The 23,149-nt window shown below is 45.1% G+C and overlaps 1 protein-coding gene across 1 annotated transcript in view; it reads left to right on the plus strand.

Moving 5' to 3' along the window:
* Positions 1 to 1,988: 1,988 nt before the first annotated feature.
* The window catches only part of LOC142557261 (uncharacterized), a 57,937-nt gene continuing 36,776 nt past the window's right edge, over positions 1,989 to 23,149 (plus strand). Inside the window, exons 1-5 of the mRNA XM_075668972.1 lie at positions 1,989 to 2,215; positions 16,131 to 16,216; positions 18,335 to 18,405; positions 19,963 to 20,092; positions 22,906 to 23,012. Coding sequence (XP_075525087.1) covers positions 16,144 to 16,216; positions 18,335 to 18,405; positions 19,963 to 20,092; positions 22,906 to 23,012 — 381 coding nt within the window. The 5' untranslated portion in view covers positions 1,989 to 2,215; positions 16,131 to 16,143. The remainder of the gene's footprint in view (positions 2,216 to 16,130; positions 16,217 to 18,334; positions 18,406 to 19,962; positions 20,093 to 22,905; positions 23,013 to 23,149) is intronic.

The raw sequence follows: 23,149 nt of genomic DNA on the forward strand, positions 1-23,149 counted from the left end.
TTCCTAGTTCGCATTTATTCGAGCCAGTTTGTGTTTTCCTATAGGGCGGCTTTCACTAACATTTAATAACGAAAATAATAACGAATTTAAGAACGCGCATGTGCGCACTACGCGTTGTCTATATGAAACATTTAAGAACGCGTTCTTATTTTCGTTATGAAATGTTCGTGCAAGCCGCCCCTATAGTCACGGTGTTCCTCTTGTACGTCTCCGGTTACCTGTGTCGTAGACAGCACAATAACAATTAACGTACCATCTTTAATTGTGCAACTAATGTTCTGCTGGTTGAACTCTTTTCTTTCTGCGTTTTCGTTCAGCCGTCTTAATTTGATTGTGTATAAACCAATTCTTAACGCAACCAACGGTCGGTCGGTCGGTCGGCCGGTCGGTCGGTCGGTCCTAAGAGCGCTTTACCTTGATCGAACGCAAAAAAAAAGGTGGCGAGTAGTAAATATAATTTCAGTGCTCATCTAGTGCTGTAACGCCTTACGTGTTAAGTATGCTACGTACGCCGAATTAAATACCTCCAAATTCTGATCTAAGCATGACAAGCTTAAGAGGAAGCTTTAGCTCGGGGGCTCCTATCTAAATACATGTAAAAGGAGAATTCGTTTTTCTCAGCAACCACCGCACCAAATTTGACGAGATTTGTTGCATTTACAAGAAAAACTCAAAATCTAGTGACTGTTGGTTTCGAATTTTTGAGTTAGATTGTGAATTTTTTTATTAAAAATTGGCAAAAATTGAAAAATTTCAAAAAGCGAAACTATCAAGTTTACAACTCTGTAACTCAGCAATGAAACATGATATCACAATTCTGTGAATTGCATCTAATAGTACATCTAAAGCGGACAAAATTGGTATGTTACACATGAATATAAAAAAATTAATCATAGGGACATACAACGTTTGCAAAACCGTTGTAACCAACGTAACAAATTGACGTAAGATGTAAAATGACATACTGAATTTGTCCGCTTTCAATGATCTAATGGATGCCGTTTACAGAACCGCGATATCAGTTCTTGATGCAGAGCTATGACTTTGTAAACTTCGTGCTTCTATTTTTTTCAAACGGTCAAATATTTGAAAATCGTGTTAAGAAAATTTAAGCCCTAAATCGAAATTCCGCTTCCAACAGTCACTAGAATTTAACTTTCTCTTTCAAATGCAACAAATTTCATCAAAATCGGTGCAGGGGTTATCTCAGAAAAACGTTTTTGCGTTTTACATGTATTTGAATAGGCCGCGTCGGAGTTGGGCCCGAACTAAAGCTTCCTCTTAAAGCACAGCCTTCAGAGCGAGTTTTACCAATCACAGATAGTTCAGCAACCCAATTACTGCTTAAGATAACTACTGTCCTAATTATGTTTTAACTCAATCTTCGTTGTTGTTGTACGAATGTACATTCCGTAGCCATAAATAAAAGTAAATAGTTTGTTGCAATACTCCTTGACGTAGAACTGTGGTTGGCGATTACAGGGCTGCTCTGTCAGGTTCGAATCCACACAGCACGAGTAATTCGGTACTGCTGCTCTGGACACCGTGAAATTCCGCCACGGTTGCCGAATTCGCCATCTTGTGAGCTCTGATTGGTCCAGAGGGCTGCTACGGCCTCTCTGATTGGCTCGAAGTGCCGCCATTTTACAGAATCCGACGATGCCGCGAAATTGGACGATCATCCAGAATAACACACTTGGTTGCTCGCAAAAAAAGAAGAGAGAGAGAAAAAAACGATGAAGTGCTTGCTCTCATACTGCCCACGACTGTACATTCCAACCTGGAGAATTACACCGAGTGAAACCGCCTCCCTTCGCGCATACGCAAACGGATAGCAGATGGGGGCGCGCTCGAACAATGTTATCTCTCGCTGGCCCCGCAGGCGTGTGATACGGTGTTACGCCCGAGGTACGAGCAGGTTATCTCCGCACCGAGCCGCACGTACACGATCTCGCGCAGGAGATATCGGCGATGCGGAGACAATGGAGCGATGATCGCGGGGGGTGGGCGTGCTTTTGTCGGTTGATCCTTGGGGAGGCTGCAGCAGTCCGGTGGCCCTGGACTCGGCGTGCTGAATCTGCCGGTTGGCATCTCCGCGTGTGCTCGGAGACCGATTCACTCTCTGGTTATAACACTGTGGTCGTATACCCACCCGTCGCGAACGCAAGGCACGTGGAGATCCCCGGCTTCCTTGGGCGTAACGCCTGACGTGTTGGTGAGTACACGCAATGCATGCCGGTGTATGTACTATAATGACGCATTCGCGTGATCTCGACGTTTGAAGTTTATTAAGACAATAGGTGTAATACAGTATAGATATATGCAGGAGGAAGTCCCGAAGTCAGAGACTGTAATGGAACCCCCTGTAAAAAGTGTATGAAGGAGCGTAAGGAACAGTTGCAGCAATTAATGTGAAAAAAAGTAAAAGGTCACCAAGCATACTTCTTTATTAAGGACTGTATTATTGTAAACAGTGCGAGCTACAGATCCATATGTTAAATACGTATAACAATCTGCTAATATGTATAAAATGAGAGAACACGTAATGTCACACGCCCGGTGTTTTACTTAACTTGAGCCAAACATTAACAATATGCCAATGCCACGTACCCGGGCAAAAACCAAGGTAATGTTGTTTGCCGTCGCCTGGAGATACTGCATTCGGCCTAAGCACATAATTAGTCCTAATTAACTAATGAGCTTCTCAAACATTGTAATTAGACGAAAAGCGCCAATGAGAAAATTGTAGAGCGACATGAAAAACTCCCGATACAGCTTTCTGTTGCTCAGTGCGTGCTGTAATGCGAAAGTACCGTACGTTGGGTGCATGTAGGAGAACGCCATGGTTGGCCAACGTTTAACCCCAGCTCTCCCCTATACGATAGGCCTCGTAGCCCACTGCGATGTTTCGAGACGTTAGACCCAAGAGTTTCTTATTCTTTTCTTTCATTAAAACGAAAATAACATACAGAACTCGTAATCACCCTACAATGATGACAGCATCTCTGTTTCACATAATATTTAACAATAATAAAAATAATCGTAAGATAAGAAACAATGTGATATGTTCGAAAGTATCTAAAGGAATGGAAGCTAAAGACAAGTTTCGCCACACTGAGTCCCTCCGTATACGAGCATGCAGAGTTCTAAACACATGCGTTAGCAGGTGAATAGGTGAGAAAGACACACACATATTAAACAATGCACGCACGAGACCGATAAGTTATTATTGCCTTAATTGGTATCTAAAGAAAGGGCAAAAAATTGTCATCTATCCGAGTGTAGCATGCATTGTAAAAATTGCTGCAGTAAATCACGAGAAATATCCTGGCAGCTCTGTTTTCAAGTATTTAACCGTCAGAATGACGCCAGGCCGTCATTTTGTAATGTCTGCACTACGACGTACTGCACACGGCAGCCAATCAAATCAACTTATTATCACGAGCAATTTTTTTTTATGTGGTATTGGAGATTCTCCCCTTCTCTCCTTGTTTATGGCGATAGAAACATCCCGTCAGAATGGGGCCGATGGTTTGTCAAAAATGATTTTTAAAAAGTGACTGTTAAAATGACGGTTGCTATTTAAAGTGCGAGGCTGATATAATAAAAAAGAAAAAAAAAGGAAACATGCCGTTTTTTCGGAAAGCCAGCTTCGTAGTCTATCGAGAATTCGTCCTGGTCCGGGCATCGACCCCAAGACTGACGTCTTGCCAAGACAGTGACTCTACCATCTCGGCTAACCAGGAGCTTCATCAACATCCTCGACTTTGCTGTTTTTGTCTACTTCCAGGACGAAAGGCCTATCCCAGTGATTTCCAATTATTAGCCTCGTCTTGCGCTAGCTGATTCCAACTTGTGCCTGTAAATTTCCTAATTTCATCACGTCACCCAATTTTCTGCCGTCCTCGACTGCGCTTCCTTTTCCATTGGCGCCCATTCTGCGACTCTAATGGCCCACCGATTATCTAGGCTTCCCTACGCATTCTATCTCTTGCTCAGCTCCATCTTTTCCCCCTCTTAATGTCTACTACAATATCGGCTACCCCCGTTCGATGCAAATGTACAAAACGCTCGTACACTTAGATTTGAATCCACGTTGTGAAGAACATCACGTGGTCGAACTTTAATCCGAGGTCACCCACTAAGGCACTAATCGTATCGTGGTTTTGCCCCGTAAAGGATTAAAAGAACACACCCAGAATTCAAGTTTAACCAACCCAACGTACGCCAAGGTTCTGCTTGCACGAATAACAACCGTACCACTCGTGCGGAATTCCTAGGGCCGCATAATGGGCGACGTTATATAGGTTCGAAGGAGCGATAAGGGAGCCGTTTTCTTTCTTTTTTTTTTTTTTTGCACAATCTCGCTTTTTGCCATCGAAAATGGCCAACACCACAAACGTGTGATAACTGTGGTCGCGAGGACAGCCTTGAACACGTTGCGTGACTGTCCTCGCTACAGCGTATACACAAGTACGATAGCTCGCGACTGCTGCAGCTCGCGTTGATCAAAGACCACTGCTGGAACAACAAACCATTTCGGGAACGCCGACCTCATAAGCCATCGCAGCAATGGACAACGTAAGCACCGCTAAAATCCTTGAGGAAAACAGCAAAACCTGCAAAAACGGCTTTGGTCGGCGGTGGTATTCATTGCGCACCACGTGATTCCGAGCTGCGATATTGTGCGATCGACGATCGTGATCTGCTGTATTTGTGTGTCTACGCTGTCTGTCGCTCTCCACTTTCTTCTTATCTTTTTACCTCACTCTCGCCCCTTCACCAATGTAAGGTAGCAAACCGAATTTTCTGTCCTGGCCTTCTCGCATTTTCATCTATCTATCTATCTATCTATCTATCTATCTATCTATCTATCTATCTATCTATCTATCTATCTATCTATCTATCTATCTATCTATCTATCTATCTATCTATCTATCTATCTACCTATCTAAATCTAAATTAGACTAGACTATAGTCTAGTCTAATTTCCGGAGCCGAATTCACAAAGGCATTGATTCGTTAGCAACACTTACCTTTAACGGCTGCCTTCACTAATTAAGTTGGCAATCGGAATCGACTAGCACCTGTTCTTGAGAACAAGCTTCGTGAACAGGAGTCCCAGCCCAGGAGAAGAGCCGGAGCACGCAATTTCGCCAGAGAATACGGACGTCTCTTTCCCACGGTGTAAATTAAAGAAAGTAAAGAACGAACGTACAAAGAAAGTAGAGAAGAAATAATTAGAATGTAAAGAAACGCTAACGTTCTTGGCTGGTCGACATCGGAGCGCTCAGAAAGCGTTCGTCCCGTTCATTCCGAGCTGGCATGGCGTGATCAAGGTCCGACAGAATCTCGATCACGTGGCTGCCCCGATCGCTCTGGGAGCCGCCGAACGTTCGACTGTGGCAGGGTTTATCTGGCCCCCATTCTCTATACAGGGCTTCGCATCGCTGCAAACAAATTCATAGCGCGGTAGTAACAAGTCCATTGCGCCATAGTTCAGTTTAGACCATGAGTATTCTTTGAAAACCTATTTGGCTTACTTTCGCTGGAGAAAGACCGCCGATCGTCGCGGGAAACGACATTTGCCGAAATTCGATTTGTCGCATTTCGCGTCGACATCATATAGCGCCTGCACGCCAGTGCAGAGTCAACGTATGTAAATATACTTTCTCATTTTTGCGGACCGTCTTCGAAACCTCTCGCATCTTCTCTCGAAAGTTATCGTGACTCACTTGGTCGAGCCTTCGGTTCGTCTAGAATGTAAGGCATGTTCTTCTTCACCGATAACAAACAGTTGAATCACGCCCGAGTGGCGCCGTCAAAATACGTTACGTCACGGTGGGCGAATGCAGGAGATCGCCGGTCGAGCCGCCGTACGACTTTTCTGTTCGGTCCTTTTCTGGCTTACCAAGCCTTTTACTATTTACCTAGAGTGGCCGGTTTGCTATTGCTGAAGAGTAATTTACTGACACAGAGCCCTCTTTAGTGTCACTTTGTAAACTTTGAGATACGTTGTCGGCAATATTGCCTCAGTATATGGCTCTTCTTTTATAACTGGAGCTGTCGGACTGCGCAGAACATAATGGCAACTGACCTCGCCAAGAATGTAAACTCGTGTCTTTTAACCGAAAACGTAATCCTCTCCTCTTCTCATACAAAATCTCGCACGCCACGGTAGAATTAACTCACACTTATAGATACCTCGGCGTAACATTGTCCAATGATCTAACCTGGAACGCACATGTCACAAAAATCATATCATCCGCTAACAGAACCCTTGGATTTTTAAAACGTCATCTACGACATGCCCCACAAAACGTAAAACTATTTGCCTACAAATCACTTGTCCGTCCTAAATTAGAATACGCCTCTGCTATTTGGAGCCCTAAACCAAAATTATCTAACAATTTCCCTAGAATCAGTACAAAGTCGAGCCACAAGATTCATATATTCGTGCTATTCATATAACGTTAGTATATCATCATTAAAAGCAGAGGCAGGTTTAACATCTCTAGTTTGTAGACGTCGTATTACTAGTATGTGCTTGTTTCATAAACATTATTACAGCTCCACTTCGTCATCCGCCCTACATCAATCCGCCGGCACGTATTTCCCCCCGCATTAGTCATCCCCTCCAAGTTGCACGGCTTCGTACGCGCACTGCTACATTCGCATCTTCATTCTTTCCACGCTCAGCCCCGGACTGGAACGGCCTTCCACACGACATCGCCGCAATCACCTGTACATCCAAATTTCTGAATTGTATTACTACTGTATTTAACAGCGAATAATTTATGTTCATTACGTGTTTTCTTTGTTTATTACGATTTATACATGTAACCCACCCCTTATGTAACACCCCCAACCCCGAGGGCCTTTAAGGTAATAAAGTGAAGTGAAGTGAAGTGAAACATTCAGCTTGCATTTACTGAAGGTTCACGAGAAGTACATACAAGACAACATTGGCGAGCATTCTTTTGTCTCCTGCGTCCCTTGACAGGTTGGGGTCGCTGACGTTAATGTGGTTCTTGAGTTCCTCCCAGGCTCTTAGCCGTTTTGTCTGAGCTTCTTGAAGATAAGAACTTCCTCAATCGTATCTTGCCACCACGCCTTAGGCCAACGCCATTTTCCCTTGCCGCTGAGAATCAGCCTGCATTGTTTTCTTGCTGACCTCGCTGTCATCTGTCCTCGTCACGTGGCCAAACCGTCGGCATCTACTCTAGATAACTGGGCGCGCAATGTTTACGACTTCTGGTTGCTTATTGGGACGTGTAGCCACCCGCAAGTCTGTCTTCTCTCGTCTGTCTAATCATTCATCTCTCAATTTGCAATTTAAATTACTCGGCTCTTCCGAGCTAAGATGTCATCACCAATTATCGTCTTGGTTATGTACTGTAAACGCTGAACGTACCACTACAGGTGTTCTGTGGTAACACTGTTTTGTAAGCACGGTCTTTTAAATCGCGGTGTGCAACCGGCTAACGACCAGAAAAAACCAGGAACACAAAGATAATTTTACTTTTCGCCAAAATCATTTTTTCTTCAACCAGAAATCAATCGGCATGGATTTCCGTACGAACTCAAATGTCACACCCTGTCGTCACTTTTTCGTTCTTTTGAATCGTGTATAGTTCATTGCCGGTACCGTTCGGTTTCCAAAGTGTATCGCCTCATCAGGTCGGCGACTTGCGCCTTTGCGAAAAAAATAAACTGTAGTAAAAGAAAACCCTCTCTTCATTTCTATCGAACGTTATAATTTCCTTTTCGCTAAGCATGAAAATAGATATTACCTTTTTTTTTCTTCATTTGGGGTCCGCCACAAGGTGAGCAATGTATACTACCGACGACTTCACAAATAGCTACGATACCCTACTCTGGCTTCGCAGAAACTGCTTTCTTTATTTCTTAATTTGCGGTAGGTAGCTGTACTGAAGTTGTAAGTGATTGTGAAAAAAAACAGGTGCAAAAATCACCGCCCGAGCACTTCGTACAGATGGTTAACCTGCGAAGCTGGAACGTGCTGCCCCGGTGTTTATCACTGGGTAAATCCCGACGGTTCATTAAACGACGGCTTGGTAGGCTGCCCGATCATCGGTACTCAGTTGCTGCTTGCGCTCGGCTGCACGAGCCTGTTCTTTTGCCCGGCCTACAGCATCGGCACGGCGTAGACGAGCTCGTCCCCGGTTCTGCTCGCGGCGTTGCTGATCGAAAGCTGCCTGCTCCTCAGGAGTACGTATGACGCGTGGCCTACCCATATGCGAGCCGGAGAGAAACTGATGCGCGCGCACTCGGCTCCGACGGAGAGCAACGACGTTGCTACTGGCGCAACTAAACAGACAGCACCTAGATAGCTCAAGGCCTTTTCACTCCGATCCATGACGTCATGTTACCTGGTCCGACTGCCATAGAATTTAACGGGGATGCTCCCGAGTAGGCAACAGTGATTTTGACGTCGCCGCTTTTATCACGCCAGCCTTGACAAATGAAATTTCGGGCTAGGTAGCGTGACGTCGTGGATCGGAGTAAACAGGCCTTGTGCTATCTAGGTGGCGTTGGCTAATCGCGCGCCTCTTTTTCTCCTTCTTTCTTTCTTTTCGCGCATGCGCGGGGGGTTGCGCCGGAGGAGTTTTCGACGTACAGGCGACCGACAGACGGACAGACGGACGAATCGGCTAGCCATATACAGCTTCTCTGTAAAAGACTATAAGCGGCCAAAGCGTTCTTTTAGTGATGCTATGTAGTGATCGAACGAGGGATGTCATTGGAGTGTTTCTTTTCTTTTCGATAAGAGGACGTGCCTTCGTCAGTGCAACAGCTACTTTACTTGGCAGTGCTTATTATGATAACTCAGTCTCCTCCCCCACGCCTGTTCCTACCCAATGGGGTAAAGCGGGTGGGGGAGAGAATCAGAGCAGGGTTTTGTTGCACGGCATTGCTACAGATTTATGCCACCGAAGCTTTTGTAGAAATAAACAAATAAATCCAACTGCGCAGGGCGAGGTTATCCTGCCTCCCCCCCCCCCCCACACACACACATCTTCACTGTCCCGTTTTGTGTCACGAAACAGTGCGGTTAATTTTATTAATTGGACAGTGCGTCACCTGCACCTAAACTCAAATGCGACTATGTTATCAGCATGACATGCATACGCCGTGAGTTCGAAGCCCCGTCGGTGGCCTGTTGCACCTCATCAACGTTTATCTTTATAGAGCTCTAATTAAATAAATCCTACAGATTGCGAAAGCAAAATCGAACAATACGTTTCCTTTTTCAAGTTAGGAGACGACGATTCGGGCGAATTTTCGATTACTACTTCGACCCGCCGCGGTGGCGTAGTGGCTTTGTCGTTGCGATGCTAAGCCCAAGTGCGCGGGGTTATATCTCAACCGCATTTCGATTAGAGCAAAAAAAAAAAAAAAAAGGCCCACGTGTATCGTGCATTTGGCGCGCGTTAAAGAACTCGAGGTAGTCAAAATTATACCGGAGTTTCCTCCACTAAGGCGGGCCTCGTAATCGTATCGTGATTTTTTTGGCACGTAACACCCCCAGAATGTAACTTTCAACTTTTTTTTTTACCCCCTCCTCTTACTTCACTGGACTGTTGGCTTCAATGGCGAACACGGTGTACCGACCCCCAATCCATCTCGATCCCGCGTCCCTCTTCCACACAATGTAGATAAGGAAACAAAAGAGACGAGATATCGCAGCCACGGATACATAATCGCGGGGCGTCAATGCCGCGTATTGCCTCACCGTTTCTGTTCCGATTAGAACTCAAGAGTTCCGCGTGAATTCGAGCCGCTCTTTTGTTTTACGCTTTGGGGCCGCTCCCGTGACAGGATGGCGTTGCAGCCTACGTCATCAAATCCCGTCTTTGCATTGCAGCTTACATCTGCAAGAGGCTGAAATACGTCTAATCTGTTTCTTTCTTATCTTCTGCTTTTGCCGCCGTATTTGCGGCTCAAAGAAAAGAGCTCTGCAAATTTCGTTTCGTCGAATTGGATTGAGTTGACGCAGCCCTGCCACACTTTCCGCTATAGGGCCTCGGTACTAGGCTTCCAATCGCAGGAATTGAAAATTAAAACAGCGAGCATGAAATGTTAGTAGCAATGTTAACAGATATGAAAATAACGATGGGTGGATCAGAGGGGAATCGGCGATAGCGGATGTTCTTGTCGACATTAAGAGGCAAAAAAAAAAAAAGACAAAGAAAGATGGAGCTGCGCAGGCCGTGTAATGCGTTGAGCAGATAACCCGTGGACCATTAGAGTTACAGAATGGGTGGCCAAGGGAAGTGAAGCGCAGTCGAAGGCGGCAGAAGAAACTAGGTGGGCTGATGAAATTAGGAAATGTGCAGGCGCAAGGGCTGGAATCAGCTAGGGCAAGACAAGGGTAATAGGAGATAACTGGGAGGGGCCTTCGTCCTGCAATCGAAATAATAATAGGCTGATGACGGTGATGACCACGACGACGACGATGTTGTTGTTGTTGTTGATGACGATGATTATTATGATGATGATGCCAAAACAACGATCCGACGGTGACGCAAGCCGTTGTGGTGGACTCCGGGTTAAGCTTCACCGCCTTTAACGGGCACCTAACTCTACGTGCACGAACGTTTCTTTTTTTTTTTTTTTCATTTCGCCCCCATCAAAATGCGGCCGCTGTGGCCGGCTTCGAACCCGCTACCTCAAGCTCAACAGCGCGACGCCATAGACAGCGAGCTACGGCGGCGGGTCGTTTCGCAAAAAAAAAAAAAGCGACTTTTGCATCAGTTTTCTTTCGTTAACTTCTGTTGAGTTGATGCAGCCCTACTGCAACCACCCCCAAATCCTCGGTGCAGGGCGCACTTTTGCCATGGGAATGATTGCGAGTCATTTACAAGTATCTCTGAGAAACAAGAATGCCGTCGCGTTATTGTTTTTCCTATTAGGCTCAATGTGTGTCGCTTATCACCGACAGTTTCGCTCTCTTTTCCGCAGTACCCGTCGTGGGGCGTACGGTGGCTTTGGTGTTGCCCTACTAAGCCCGACGGCGCGGGATCGAATCCCGCGGCCGCATTTCGATGACGGCGAAAAAAAAAATACCCTAGGACCGTCCCGTGATCGAGCGGAAAGGCATGACCTCTACGTTCCGACATGGGACTAGCCAACGGCTGTGTAGGGACCTGCAGGCCCCCTCTTAGCTACTCAGGACCCCAATAAAGTCGTTTGCTACTACCGCTACTACTACCCTAGGACGGTGCATTGGGTGCACCTCAAGCAACTCCACGTGGTCGGAATGAACCCGGAGTTCCCCACCACGGCGTGCCTCATAATCATACCGTATTTTTGACACGTAATGCCCCAGCTTGTTCTTTTTTTTTATTCTACAATTCGTCTAAAAATATTAAACTCGGTGAATGAATGAATGAATGAATGAATGAATGAATGAATGAATGAATGAATGAATGAATGAATGATGTTCTTCACCTCCCAAACTGAATTCATGCCGAAATGACGTTGCAACGTCGAGAAAGTTGAGAGGGACTGAATATCGACAGCGCGAGTGCAAGACACTTTATCAGGAGAAACCGCCAGTAAACAGGCACGTTCTTTTCTGTAAGACAAAGTTTTTAAAGATAAGATAAGTACACGTGTCAATATGTATGAAGCTTTAATAAGCTCGTCTGCGTAAACGCCTTCCACAACTCCAACTAGCACCGCAAATGTATTCGTACTCTACTAATGCACATAACCGCAACCTTTAATATATGCACATTTTCATATTCAAAAGCAGAGTCCATTATGTTGCCTGTTCCATTTCTTGATTCCTTTGTAAACAGCGTCCAATATATTTAGCGCTCAGCATGAAATTATAACGTCGTTAATAATTATCGAAAGTTATTGCGCTATCCTTGTAGAAATAAAAAAGAAAGCTGCCCATGTACCCGCTTTTGCACGGGATGTGATGGGTCTGCGGCACGTTTAAAAAACAACACATTAAAAAAACCCACACATCGTTATGCAGACGCTGCCCATTCATACTGTGCAGGGTCGCGCTAAAAGGATCGATCGAGGCACACAAATGCCCGTGAGGGAGCGCCATCTGCCTGTCTTTGTGTGCCTCACTCGGTCGTCCTCTTCTAGCGTAGCCCCTGCACAGTATGAAGTATACCATCTCGCTCCAGAAGCAGTACGCCTAAGTGCTCCCGATTCGCCGTTGCTGTTTCTATGGCCTCCAAACATGGCTCTTGCCTACGTGGGAGTTTGGTCTAATGACGACGACGACGACGACGACGACGACGATGATGATGATGATGATGATGATGATGATGATCCCCCAATATGTGGCCCGTACCCTCAGCGGGGAACGGGCCAAAATAGGGGGGTTTCAACGCACTGATATTTGTAGGAACTATAACGCATAATTAGTAAATCGGAATATTTTGGGAAGAAATCCGAAACGAATGAATAGATTATTACACTTCAGAAAAAGAAAAAAGGTTGCCGGAACGATTTGGGCTGAAAGAATTTTAGGAGTGCAATAGTGATTGTAACGAAAACTGTGATCAGCGTGGTGACCGTTGTGTATATAGAATGATGTGGCCCAGAGCGTCCAAAAAACGTCCTTGCGGTTGAAACTCAGAACTGAAGCTCCGAGGGAGAGCAGACCCAGAGCAATTAGGTTTAAGCCAAGTTTACGAATCAGAGCTTCAACTAACCATTTCCTTCGTACTATGATCCGACGGCAGAATTATAAAACATAGTGATCGACAGATTCCATTTCCTCGCAAAAATGGCATAGCTAGCGGAGAGATTACCAGACGGGACCTCTGTAAATATATGTTTAGTGAGGAGGGTGAGGAGGGGGGGGTGCGGCAACACAGTCTTGTAATGAATACCTAAAAGAACGTGATGGGCACCATTTATTTTTCTAGGAAAATCTGAGATGTCGGAAGTCTGTCAAGGACGTTATTAGTGGTGGTGGTGGTGGTGGTGACTATGATGAACCTCTGTCATAGCTCGCACCCACTAAGGGGGATAGGCCGAAAATTGGGCGGCAGGAGGTAGCTAAAGAAAATTCTTATTTGAAGACGATAAACGCAAAGTAAAAGAAATACAAAAAAAGGAGACGAAGCAATAACTAGACCAGTACGTGTTCTTTCGCCCCCTTTCTTCTGTTTCTTCTTCTTTCTTTCTTTCTTTCTTTCTTTCTTTCTTTCTTTCTTTCTTTCTTTCTTTCTTTCTTTCTTTCTTTCTCTGCCGCTATGCAGCAAAAGACCTGCGCGGTCATTGACTCCCCTCGACGCAGCAGCGTGAATCAGTCGATCGTGTGTGGCCATACTGCGCTGCGTCGTGAAATATTTCTAGTGAGCAAGAAGCAATGAGGCGCGCAAAGATACGGGCAGCGGTGGCATCCAGACTCGCATTGTCTTTGAAGAGGGGCGGCGTTTAAAAAAAAAAAATGGGGGTGGTGGCAGAAGCCGTCGAAGTTGTTTGTCAAAGTCAACGATAGCTTTCTCGAGTGAACTTCTGCGCATCCCCGTGCAATACGCGAATCAAGAAACCCCGCGGACACATCAGCAGACACTCGAAGTGACAATCTCGCTGCTTAACACAATACCACGGCACAGTACACACCTTGCAGTGATTGCACACCAGTTGAGACTGACTGTATCCTGCCTGCAACTTCGTTACAACGGCCATCCATCAAGCTACCACACTCGATGCGGATGGGGCGCTGCGTCGCATCATCATCATCATCATAATAATAATAATAATAATAATAATAATAATAATAATAATAATAATAATAATAATAATAATAATAATAATAATAATAATAATAATAATAATAATAATCAGCATCATCATCATCATCATCATCATTATCATCAGTAGCAGCAGCAGCAGCAGCAGCCTGGCTGCGCCCACTGCATGACAAAGGCCTTTGCCATACTCCTCCAACTACCCAAGTTTCATTAATACCCAAGTTTAAGAATCGGAGCTTCAACTAACCGTTTCCTTTGTACTATGATCCGACGGCAGAATAAGAAAACATAGTGAGCGACAGACATTAATATTACATTAATGACTTGCCACAATATACAATTACTAACATACGTCTCTGTGCTCCCATGATTGCGTCCTCTACCACAATATTAACTCCCCCGAAGACCATAGTGTTCTTAACGACGCACTCTCATACTTCTACTCATGGTGTAACACCTGGCAGATGAGCATAAACTTCGCCAAAACCGTTTGAATGGGATTCACTACGTGTTTAACTCCTCCCGTTTTCTCGTACTCTTTCAATAACTACTTTCTGCTAAAATTACCCCAGTATGAGTACATCGGACTCTTATTCTCTCACAACTTATCTTGGAGCAAGCATAGTGAAATAATATGTACTAAATCAATTAAAAAAGCTCGGCTATCTCCAACGCACCCTTCATGTGACTCCTCAAGGAACTAAACTGCTAACATACAAAACACTAATCCGCCCAATCCTTGAATATGCATCTATAGTTTGGAACCCTTTTCATAAAAACGATATTAACAAGATTGAGTCCGTACACAAGAAAGCCGTTCGTTTTATCTACCGTTGCTAGGGAAGAAATTTTTCACCTTCTGCTAACCTGTCTAATCTCAACTTAACAATTCTGGCAACACGTCGCCACAACAAAAGCATAATGTTCCTGCACACTTTAATTAACTTTGCACAATGTGCCCGCTTAGATAAATACTTTAGACTTGCTGAACCTTCCCCGCATCCGTAGCTCTCACAACCTAAATCTTTTGTCACTGCAATCTAGAAGTGACATGGATAAACATAGCTTTTTTTTTTCCCTCAACAATCGAACGTTGGAATGCGTTGCCCGGAAATGTTCGTTCGTTGCCCCTGACCAACTTTTTGTCTGCAATCGACATATGACGTTATCACCACTCCTGCTATAGCCCAAGATGCAAGATGGGCTGCAGTATGTAAAAATAAATAAATAAATAAATAAATAAATTTAAGGCTGCAATAACACACCGTCGTGTCAACTCGACACAACCATTTTCGGTGATGGGTCAAGAGTGGACGCGTGCCAACACCAGGTACGCAGTGTGGAAGTTGTCTGTTAGAAGCACATATCCAGTGACTCATACATATCCAGTGCACGACAGTAACCGACAGCAACGACAGCAACCGGTACGTACGTACATATATATAGAGGCCCGAGGCTATGGCAGACAACTTGAGTCCCTGGATATCGTGTCGTCGTCTGCTGTGCGAGACTGCTCGACCATCTCGAGTGAGCAAGCAAAGAAATACCATCGCTGTACTAAATTTTTTTTTCGACTATACGTCCCGCAAAGGGCCCGTGGCACTTACTCGTTCATCCATCTGGGGGTGTCACACTGCGCTGTGTTCTTTGAACGCTGACCCTAAAAGCAAATACAAAAGAAAAAAAGGAGCACGGCTAGTGGGGACACCATTTATGGGCATATTGGCATCGCGACGAGCCAACATTGCTTACACATCGCAGAAATATTGGAATAAGCGGAAGGAACCTGCTTCCAGCGTTACTTGGAATTGTTGATGTATTTTTTCAGTTATTTATTTCAGTGCAAAAGGACAACGTCGATGTAATAAAAGAAGATGCACGGGACTTGAAGGCTATTGTAAATGCCATCGGACAGACAGTTCATAAAGCGGTTAACGTTCAGCCGTAGTAATCCCCCGAGATGAGATACACAGAAACAACAACAACAACAACAACAACAACAACAACAACAACAACAAATCAGTGTCAGCGCGTTTCAGTGAGCAAGAGCAAAGAGAGAAAGAAAGAAAAAGAACAGAAAATTTTGCAGCCTTAACAGAATTGCCAGAGATCAAAGAAGACGACCAATGACTGACGCAAGCACGCTACATTAAAAGCAAAAACAAAAGAAAAATAGACGCAGCAATCGAAATTCCTATATATATATATATATATATATATATATATATATATATATATATATTACGCGCCATGGCCACAAGCTTGTACAAGGTCGTACATAAGTGTATCTATACACATGCTCCAGATGACGTTCATTCCTACTGTGAGGAGGATACACATATTTTGTATGTTTCTTTTTTCGATTTCTCGTAGGTATACAGCCAAGATGCAGCGGTTCTGGATCACGGCAACATTATGCGTGACGCTCACCGGTCTCGCCACCTTCGCACAAAATCCGAGTAAGTGTCAACGAAATTTCACCCTCTCCTACTAGCGCCGACAACTCGGCAATAGGCGTACGTAAAACAAAGTCATTTCCCTCTGTGAGTGTTCCATCGCGCGCTAAACCGAACAGTACAAGGGGACCCTAACGAGGAACATTCGAAAGTACCGAGTCCTAATTTCTGAGAAAAACTTTTTCGTTATGCTTTTTACTGCTGATACATTTTTTTTCTTCATTTTCTTTCGTGTTGGTAAGCCACAAAGAAGAAAAAAACGGGAAATGGAGATAAAGTTTACGAACTAGCATCTCATGACAGCGCCAGATTACGCCATTGTCTGTTCGAGACTAGGTAATATATTTTTGTCAAATATTTCTTTTCAAGTACTGATAGCAGCGAACAAACTACTCTCACAAGAAGCATGAACGAACACCTCAGCTATATTTGCGGACAACTTTTTGCGGCAATCAAGATAAAGCAACATAGGGAGGCATGCGGGCACAAGTAAGAGCGCCCCTGGGAAAAGTGCCGCATTGTTATCTCTGTTTGTTTAGGCCGGGAAATAGATAAACATAAACACCTAAACAAAATACACAGTTGAGTGTTAAACGTGACTTCCTTATGCTGTAGTTTTCTTTTCCACGATTTGGCTAAATGAGAAACCGTCGCACGTGGAAGCTGCGCAGTTTCGGCGTCTGCTCCGGGAAACCAATAGCGCTGTCCAGCGCTGCCGGACTACTTGGCGCAGTAACACATGTGCGTAAACTCCGCCCGCTTAGCTTTCCCTTCACCGCAACGCAGACTCACCTGCAGGGCGACGCAAAACATATACACGTGGTAGTGGTGGTAAATACGGAACCTCACGGCGACGCCGACAGTTTCGCCTGTTAGAGCGGCGAGAGTGGTCGTACTTGAATTGAAGAAGTGTAGTTCACTAACTACACTGGAAGCATAGCGCGGGAAGGATGATCGACAAAGATAAGACAGGACAAGCGCTAACTTTCAACACACGACTTGTCCTGTCTTGTATTTGTCGATCGTCCTTCCCGCTCAATGCTTCCAGTGTAACTATGTATTACCACTCTTCTGTAGTTTACTAAAGCAGGCTAACTCGATGTGCATCTTTAGCGTCGCCGAAGGAGAGAAAATACATCAAGCTGTATCAGTAAATTACGCTTTTCAATATCGAATAACGTCACTATTATCGCGGGAAGACGGTCGGTAAGCCAGAAAAAAAAACAAAAAAAAACGCAAGAACGGAATCAGCACCAGCTCGCTGGTGACGTCATCGATTTCGACAGTGCTTGCTCGGGCTTAGTTAATCTTCCATTAGTAGAAATAACACCGTATTGAATTCTAAAAGAACGAAAGACTAAACGTAGGAAGCTTCAAGAACGTTTACCGAATCGCAACTACCCGAATGCGATGAAGTTCTTCGAAATGCGTGACGTCACGATGACGTACTGCCGCACGGTGTTATCGCGCGAAACTTTTTAAAAAAGTAAGTGGAACTTCGACCTTTTTCCTCGTCTAGTAATCAGCATACTACCGCGAAATTCCCGAAAGATAAGTTTTCGACGACTTTATCAATCTAATTTACCATTCCTATTGAGCGTCCCTTAAACCATCTTCGTTTGCCAGACCTAACTTCTCCGCAATAAGAGACCTTCAGCGGGGAAACAAACTTCAGCGATTCTGTTCCGTTTTGCTGCGGCTTCACGGACAATATGCCTCTTTTTATTAGAGGTATTTCAGGGGGGTACGTTGTGCTACTGTAACGATTCGGAGCGTTGGTGTAAACCATGATAAAACAACAAGCGGACACAATCGACGGGACCGAAATTTGGTACCCTCATATCTTAAACTGGTGCTCAGGATGTTGCATCAACAAATTTTATAATAATAATAATAATAATAATAATAATAATAATAATAATAATAATAATAATAATAATAATAATAATAATAATAAGTAGTAGTAGTAGTAGTAGTAGTAAAGAGCCCTAGGACAGCCATAAGGTCATAAGGAAAGCTATTCCACTCCGCTTTTCTCCGAGAGCTTACGTCATAAATGAACAAACTATCACGCGCCCAGTGAGTAAAGGCGTTAACACAAGCCCACCGTTCGCTTTCCAGCCTATAAGGGGTTCTCGGATGTGCTGTCCAAGTCGTTCCGTGTCGACGCCGAGGTTACGCACATCGGAAAGGTAAGTCGACTGTACATAGTAAAAAAAAAAAAAAAACAGCCGAAGTTCTCTTAAGGGGAAATGCCGTTGCGCGAAGCGCTATGTGGCGGCTCCTCGTTTAAGCGTATAATCGAGTAGGCTTTTTGGGTATACATCTTTTAATGTCCTTTTGGCCGGGACCTGGTGCCTTCGTGTTTACAGTACGAGAGCAGGAGCGGCAATGAAGAGTGTCGAGCGGCGACCAATAGCGATTCGCTACCCTCCTCCTCTTTTATAACGCAATCGTTGCACCAATGAGCGTGCGTCTTCCGCGCCAGTTGCGCGGTAGCCGCGTCTCTAGCCTCTAAAAGGGGCGGAGCTTCGGACTTTTGTTGCGGGTGACGTGGCCCTCGTGCCCAGACGACCCAGGACCCACAAATTGTCGTATGGTAGTGTGCCTATACTTTAAATGAACCCTTACTATATAGATAATACAGGTTGGCTATTTTAAAACTCCTAAGTTAGCTTATCACTTCACACTCCCCGCAAAAGCTAGGTTTGGTCTGGTAATTCTGAGTGTTATACTAAACTTCATTAATTAACGACTGCATATATTTTCATGATATTTATAAGTATGGACAGACATCATTACGCCTAACTTAAGATTGTGTCATTCTGTTGCCGGATTTGTCAGCAAAGAAAAAAAAAGGTCCTTTAAGGTGCACCTAAAAATTTGAAATGACTTTGCATAACCTTATACTGACAGCTTCCTATATAAAGCTTCGCATTAAAAAAAGTGTATATTACTCGGTCGAGCTGAATATAGCTACATACGCGGATCCGGCATAACTACAATTCCTGTTTTGCGAAGTTCAATCACGACACTTACATAAACAGCTGTTCGGGACATGAAAAACCAGCGGCGGATTGGCAATTTGTGCAATGCTTTGTGCGTCGTGCGGACACCGAGAGTGCAGGCGTCCGTGCGGGTATTCGGATTCAATAGTACAAGTACAGCAAACCCTCGCTATAACGAAGTTCCACGATTTAAAAAAAATTCGACTTCGTCATTATCAGCAGTATCTTATTAAAAGCGGAGAATCTGTAAGAGAGACTTAGCAAAGCGAGATGTACACACTCCAACAGCTCGGGAGCACGCAAAACGTACATTAAAAAAAGAAAGAAAGAAAATGAAGCGTTCGATAGCGGCGACACGGTAGTGACGAAATTGTGCTGACCCCCGCGAACAGCTGCTCTGTCTGTCACTTATTATCACGAGATACACTTAGTTGCAAGGCGCTGCCGCCACGTGACGGAGCGACCTTTACAGCGTTCTTTGCCACGGCAAGTTGATCCGAAGAAACGCAAAGCCTCAAAGGATCGGTCGCGTGTGCTTCACAGAATGGTCTCGTACAGCTTGCCGTTGTTGCGGTAAATGACTATACCGAGTCGGAGAAACTGCATAAATTCGTTACCATATATTAGAGCGGTCGCGGACAGCTATAGAGAGGCGTAATTAACGAAGCTTGATTGCTCGTAGCGACAGAACTGTCCAGCGCGTGTCCTCACGTATATCCGACTGTTGTTCTTGGCGCGCAGAATGAGTCGGAGTTTGTCAGGGAGTACCACAACCGGGAGGACGGCACCGGCTACATGGAATTTCTCACCGAAGGAACTACGTCGTACATGTACTACTTTCGCGAAACCAACGAAGAAGTCACCATCCTCGGTGAGTACGACTGGAGCCGCTCGTTTTGACTTCGTAAAGTGCAAAAAAAAAAAAGTGCCGGTGAAATGGTGCTTAGGAGCACATTTAGATAGAGAGAGCGAGAGAGAGAGAGAGAGAGAGAGAGAGAGAGAGACGGCTCTTTATTCAAACATGGAGATTCCTCTACATTCCTCTCTCCTACCCTCTCTCTCCTTTACACCCATCTACCCCACCCTGCTGGCGCTGAGCCGTGCTCCCGCATGGGTTGCAGAAGATAGTGCCAGCCTTTCCTCCTTTCCCCCGCAAGAAGCACTTCTCTCTCCTTCTCTTTCTCTTTCGGCTTCCCCATAGTCGCCTATACATTACGAGGGTTGATCCAGAAATAAGGTTCCCAAAGAGCTCCAGCCACACGGGAAGGTGCGAGGCGAAATCTGCCAACACTGCTGCGCGCGGCTGTTCCCCCACTCTCGATTCCCTCCGGTCGCGCTTCGCTGCGCCGCCATTCTTGGCTCAGCAGCCGACCGATGTGGAGGGTCCCATTGTTGATCCCGGCAAGAGCGAGATTCGTTCCGTAATTCGCCTTCTGCACGCCAAAGGGACTGCACCCGTGGGTATTCATCGTCGGTTGACAGAGGCGTATGGCGACAAGTGTACGTCCGTTCAACACGTCCGAAAGTGGTGCGGGGAGTTTAGTGCCGGTCGGAAGGAAGTCCACGATGAAGAACGGAGTGGAAGACTGTCAGTTTCGGAGGCGGTTATCGAGGTGGTCCGACGCGAAGTGCTTCAAAACAGGACGATCGCCGTCCGTGAACTTGCTGCTCAGATTTCTGGGAGTTCGTACGGCACAGTGGAAAGAGCTTTGACTGAAAAATTGGGGTATCACGGGTGTTGTGCTCGATGGGTTCCGCGGCTATTGATATCAGACCACAAGGAAGAAACGCCTCGACTGTGCTCGCCAGTTTCTTCAAAAGTGTCAAGAAGATAAGGAAGGATTGTCGGACTCCATTGTTACGGGAGACAAAACGTGGGTGTTTCATGTCACTCCCGAAACGAAACAACAATCCAAACAGTGGCGTCACCCAGAGTCACCAGTCGCAAAGAAGTTCAAACAAACTCCTGCTGGCAAAGTCATGGCCAGTGTATATTTTTTTTTTTTGGGGGGGGGGGGATCGTAAGGGGATACTGCTGATCAATTGCACAGAACGTGGGGCAGCAATCAACTCAGTCACTTACTGTGTAACACTAATAAAACTCAGGCGAGCTATCCAGAACCGCCGGCGAGGACGACAGGTAGCCTGTGTAACGCTGCTTCACGACAATGCCCGACCTCACGTCTCCCGTCAAACCAAGGAACTTTTGAAAAACTTTGGGTGGACTGTCATGTCCCACCCATCGTACAGTCAAGAACTCGCGCCTAGTGATTATCCCTTGTTCCCCAAGTTAAAGGAACATTTGAGTGGCCAACGCTTCCGGAGCGACGATGAAGTCAAGGAAGAGGTGAAACGCTTCCTCAGAGGGTTGGCGGCGGAGTTTTACGACATTGAAATAGAGAAAGTGGAGCACCGTCTACAAAAATGCATAGAAAAAGACGGCGATTATGCAGAAAAATAGAGCAAAGTTTCGTCTTTCCAACGATGTAAATTTCTATGAAAATAAACAATGTTGTCTATTTTTAAAATTGATGGGAAGATTATTTCTGGATCAACCCTCGTAACTTTAGGCATGAAGGAGGTGAACGATTGAAACGCCCTAGGAGAGGGAGAGGGAGAGAGAGAAAGAAATGGGGCGTGAAAGAAAAAAAAATAGCGGACGTGGTATTGGCATGTAAGTTGAAGTTCAATTGTTCTAACGTGTATATAGAACTTTCTGAAGCTTGTCGATCAAGCCAACGTCCCGAAGATATGTAAGGAGTAAGTTTAAAGCACGACAAATGATGACGCTTCCAAGAAAGTACGTGGGATATGACTCAATGTGCGGCAGAGCGTTAGCGGCGCCTGAATAATCTTGTCCATTTGGCTTCCACGGAATGTCCGTTTGCCTCTGCATGCGCTGGACGTTCTTATAGGATACATACGACGCTCAACCGTTTCCATAGCAACACAGTTGTCACGTCGTAATATGGGTTAGCGGATCGTACAGAACGCCATAAAAAATAGTCTTTTTTTAATGTCTTTATCAGGACCAAACGCAAGAACCCCGCCTAATGTAACATAACCTAACCTAACCTAACCGGATGTTTCGTCATTGAACGGAAAGATATAAACGGAAAAAACGGAACACCGCGTTTAGTCCACACGGGCCCGTGTCAGAGCGCTCGCGTGCAATGGACTCGGACAGTAATATGGGCAGTGACTTGTCAACGGAGCATCACACTAGCCCTAAACATCATCAATCAAGACGTAATAAAAACAACAATATTATCAATCACGAGTAACGTAATCGCAATTGCGCGTTCCTGCCTTTGTCCAGCACCTGCCCTGTCTATGCGTGTGTTCATTTCGCGGGCAGTCTGTATCGAGTAAGAATCTGTACTTATTTGGAATAATGCGCGGCAACTTGTACGGAAACATCTCTATTAATTGTGTCGCGAGAGCTCTAACGAATCGTGTCATAATGAGGCGCGGTTTACACTGAAATGCTGTCGCCTCCTTACAACGTACGCACTCGTCGTCTATTATTGGGCAACATATTTTTTAATGTTTTATCTGCGCATAGCGACTGGGCAATAATTTTGCGTGCTTCCATGTGGTGATATCTTAAAGCCTTTCTTTATCTCTCTCTCTCTCTCTCTCTATCTATGCTTTTATTTGATTATTCTGTTCGGATTATTTCAGACGATGTATGCGTCATAATGGATCTGTCTAAGACTGCCGTCGTCGATAAGAACACTGTCTATGTCGGTCCTTCGTTCCAGCTGTTCCACGTTCCGCCCAACGTCATGGTGGGTACTTGATTTCGTTGTTCAAAATGGAGGGAAACGCTACTCGATGTTTCCTTTTTTTTTTTAACCGCTGACTCGAAGTATAATTCTTGGAAACAGCGCACTAGATAAAGAAGTGCTCACTTTTCGGGCTACGT

The sequence above is a fragment of the Dermacentor variabilis genome, chromosome 9, assembly GCF_050947875.1.
Source record: "Dermacentor variabilis isolate Ectoservices chromosome 9, ASM5094787v1, whole genome shotgun sequence".
Lineage (NCBI taxonomy): Eukaryota > Metazoa > Arthropoda > Arachnida > Ixodida > Ixodidae > Dermacentor > Dermacentor variabilis.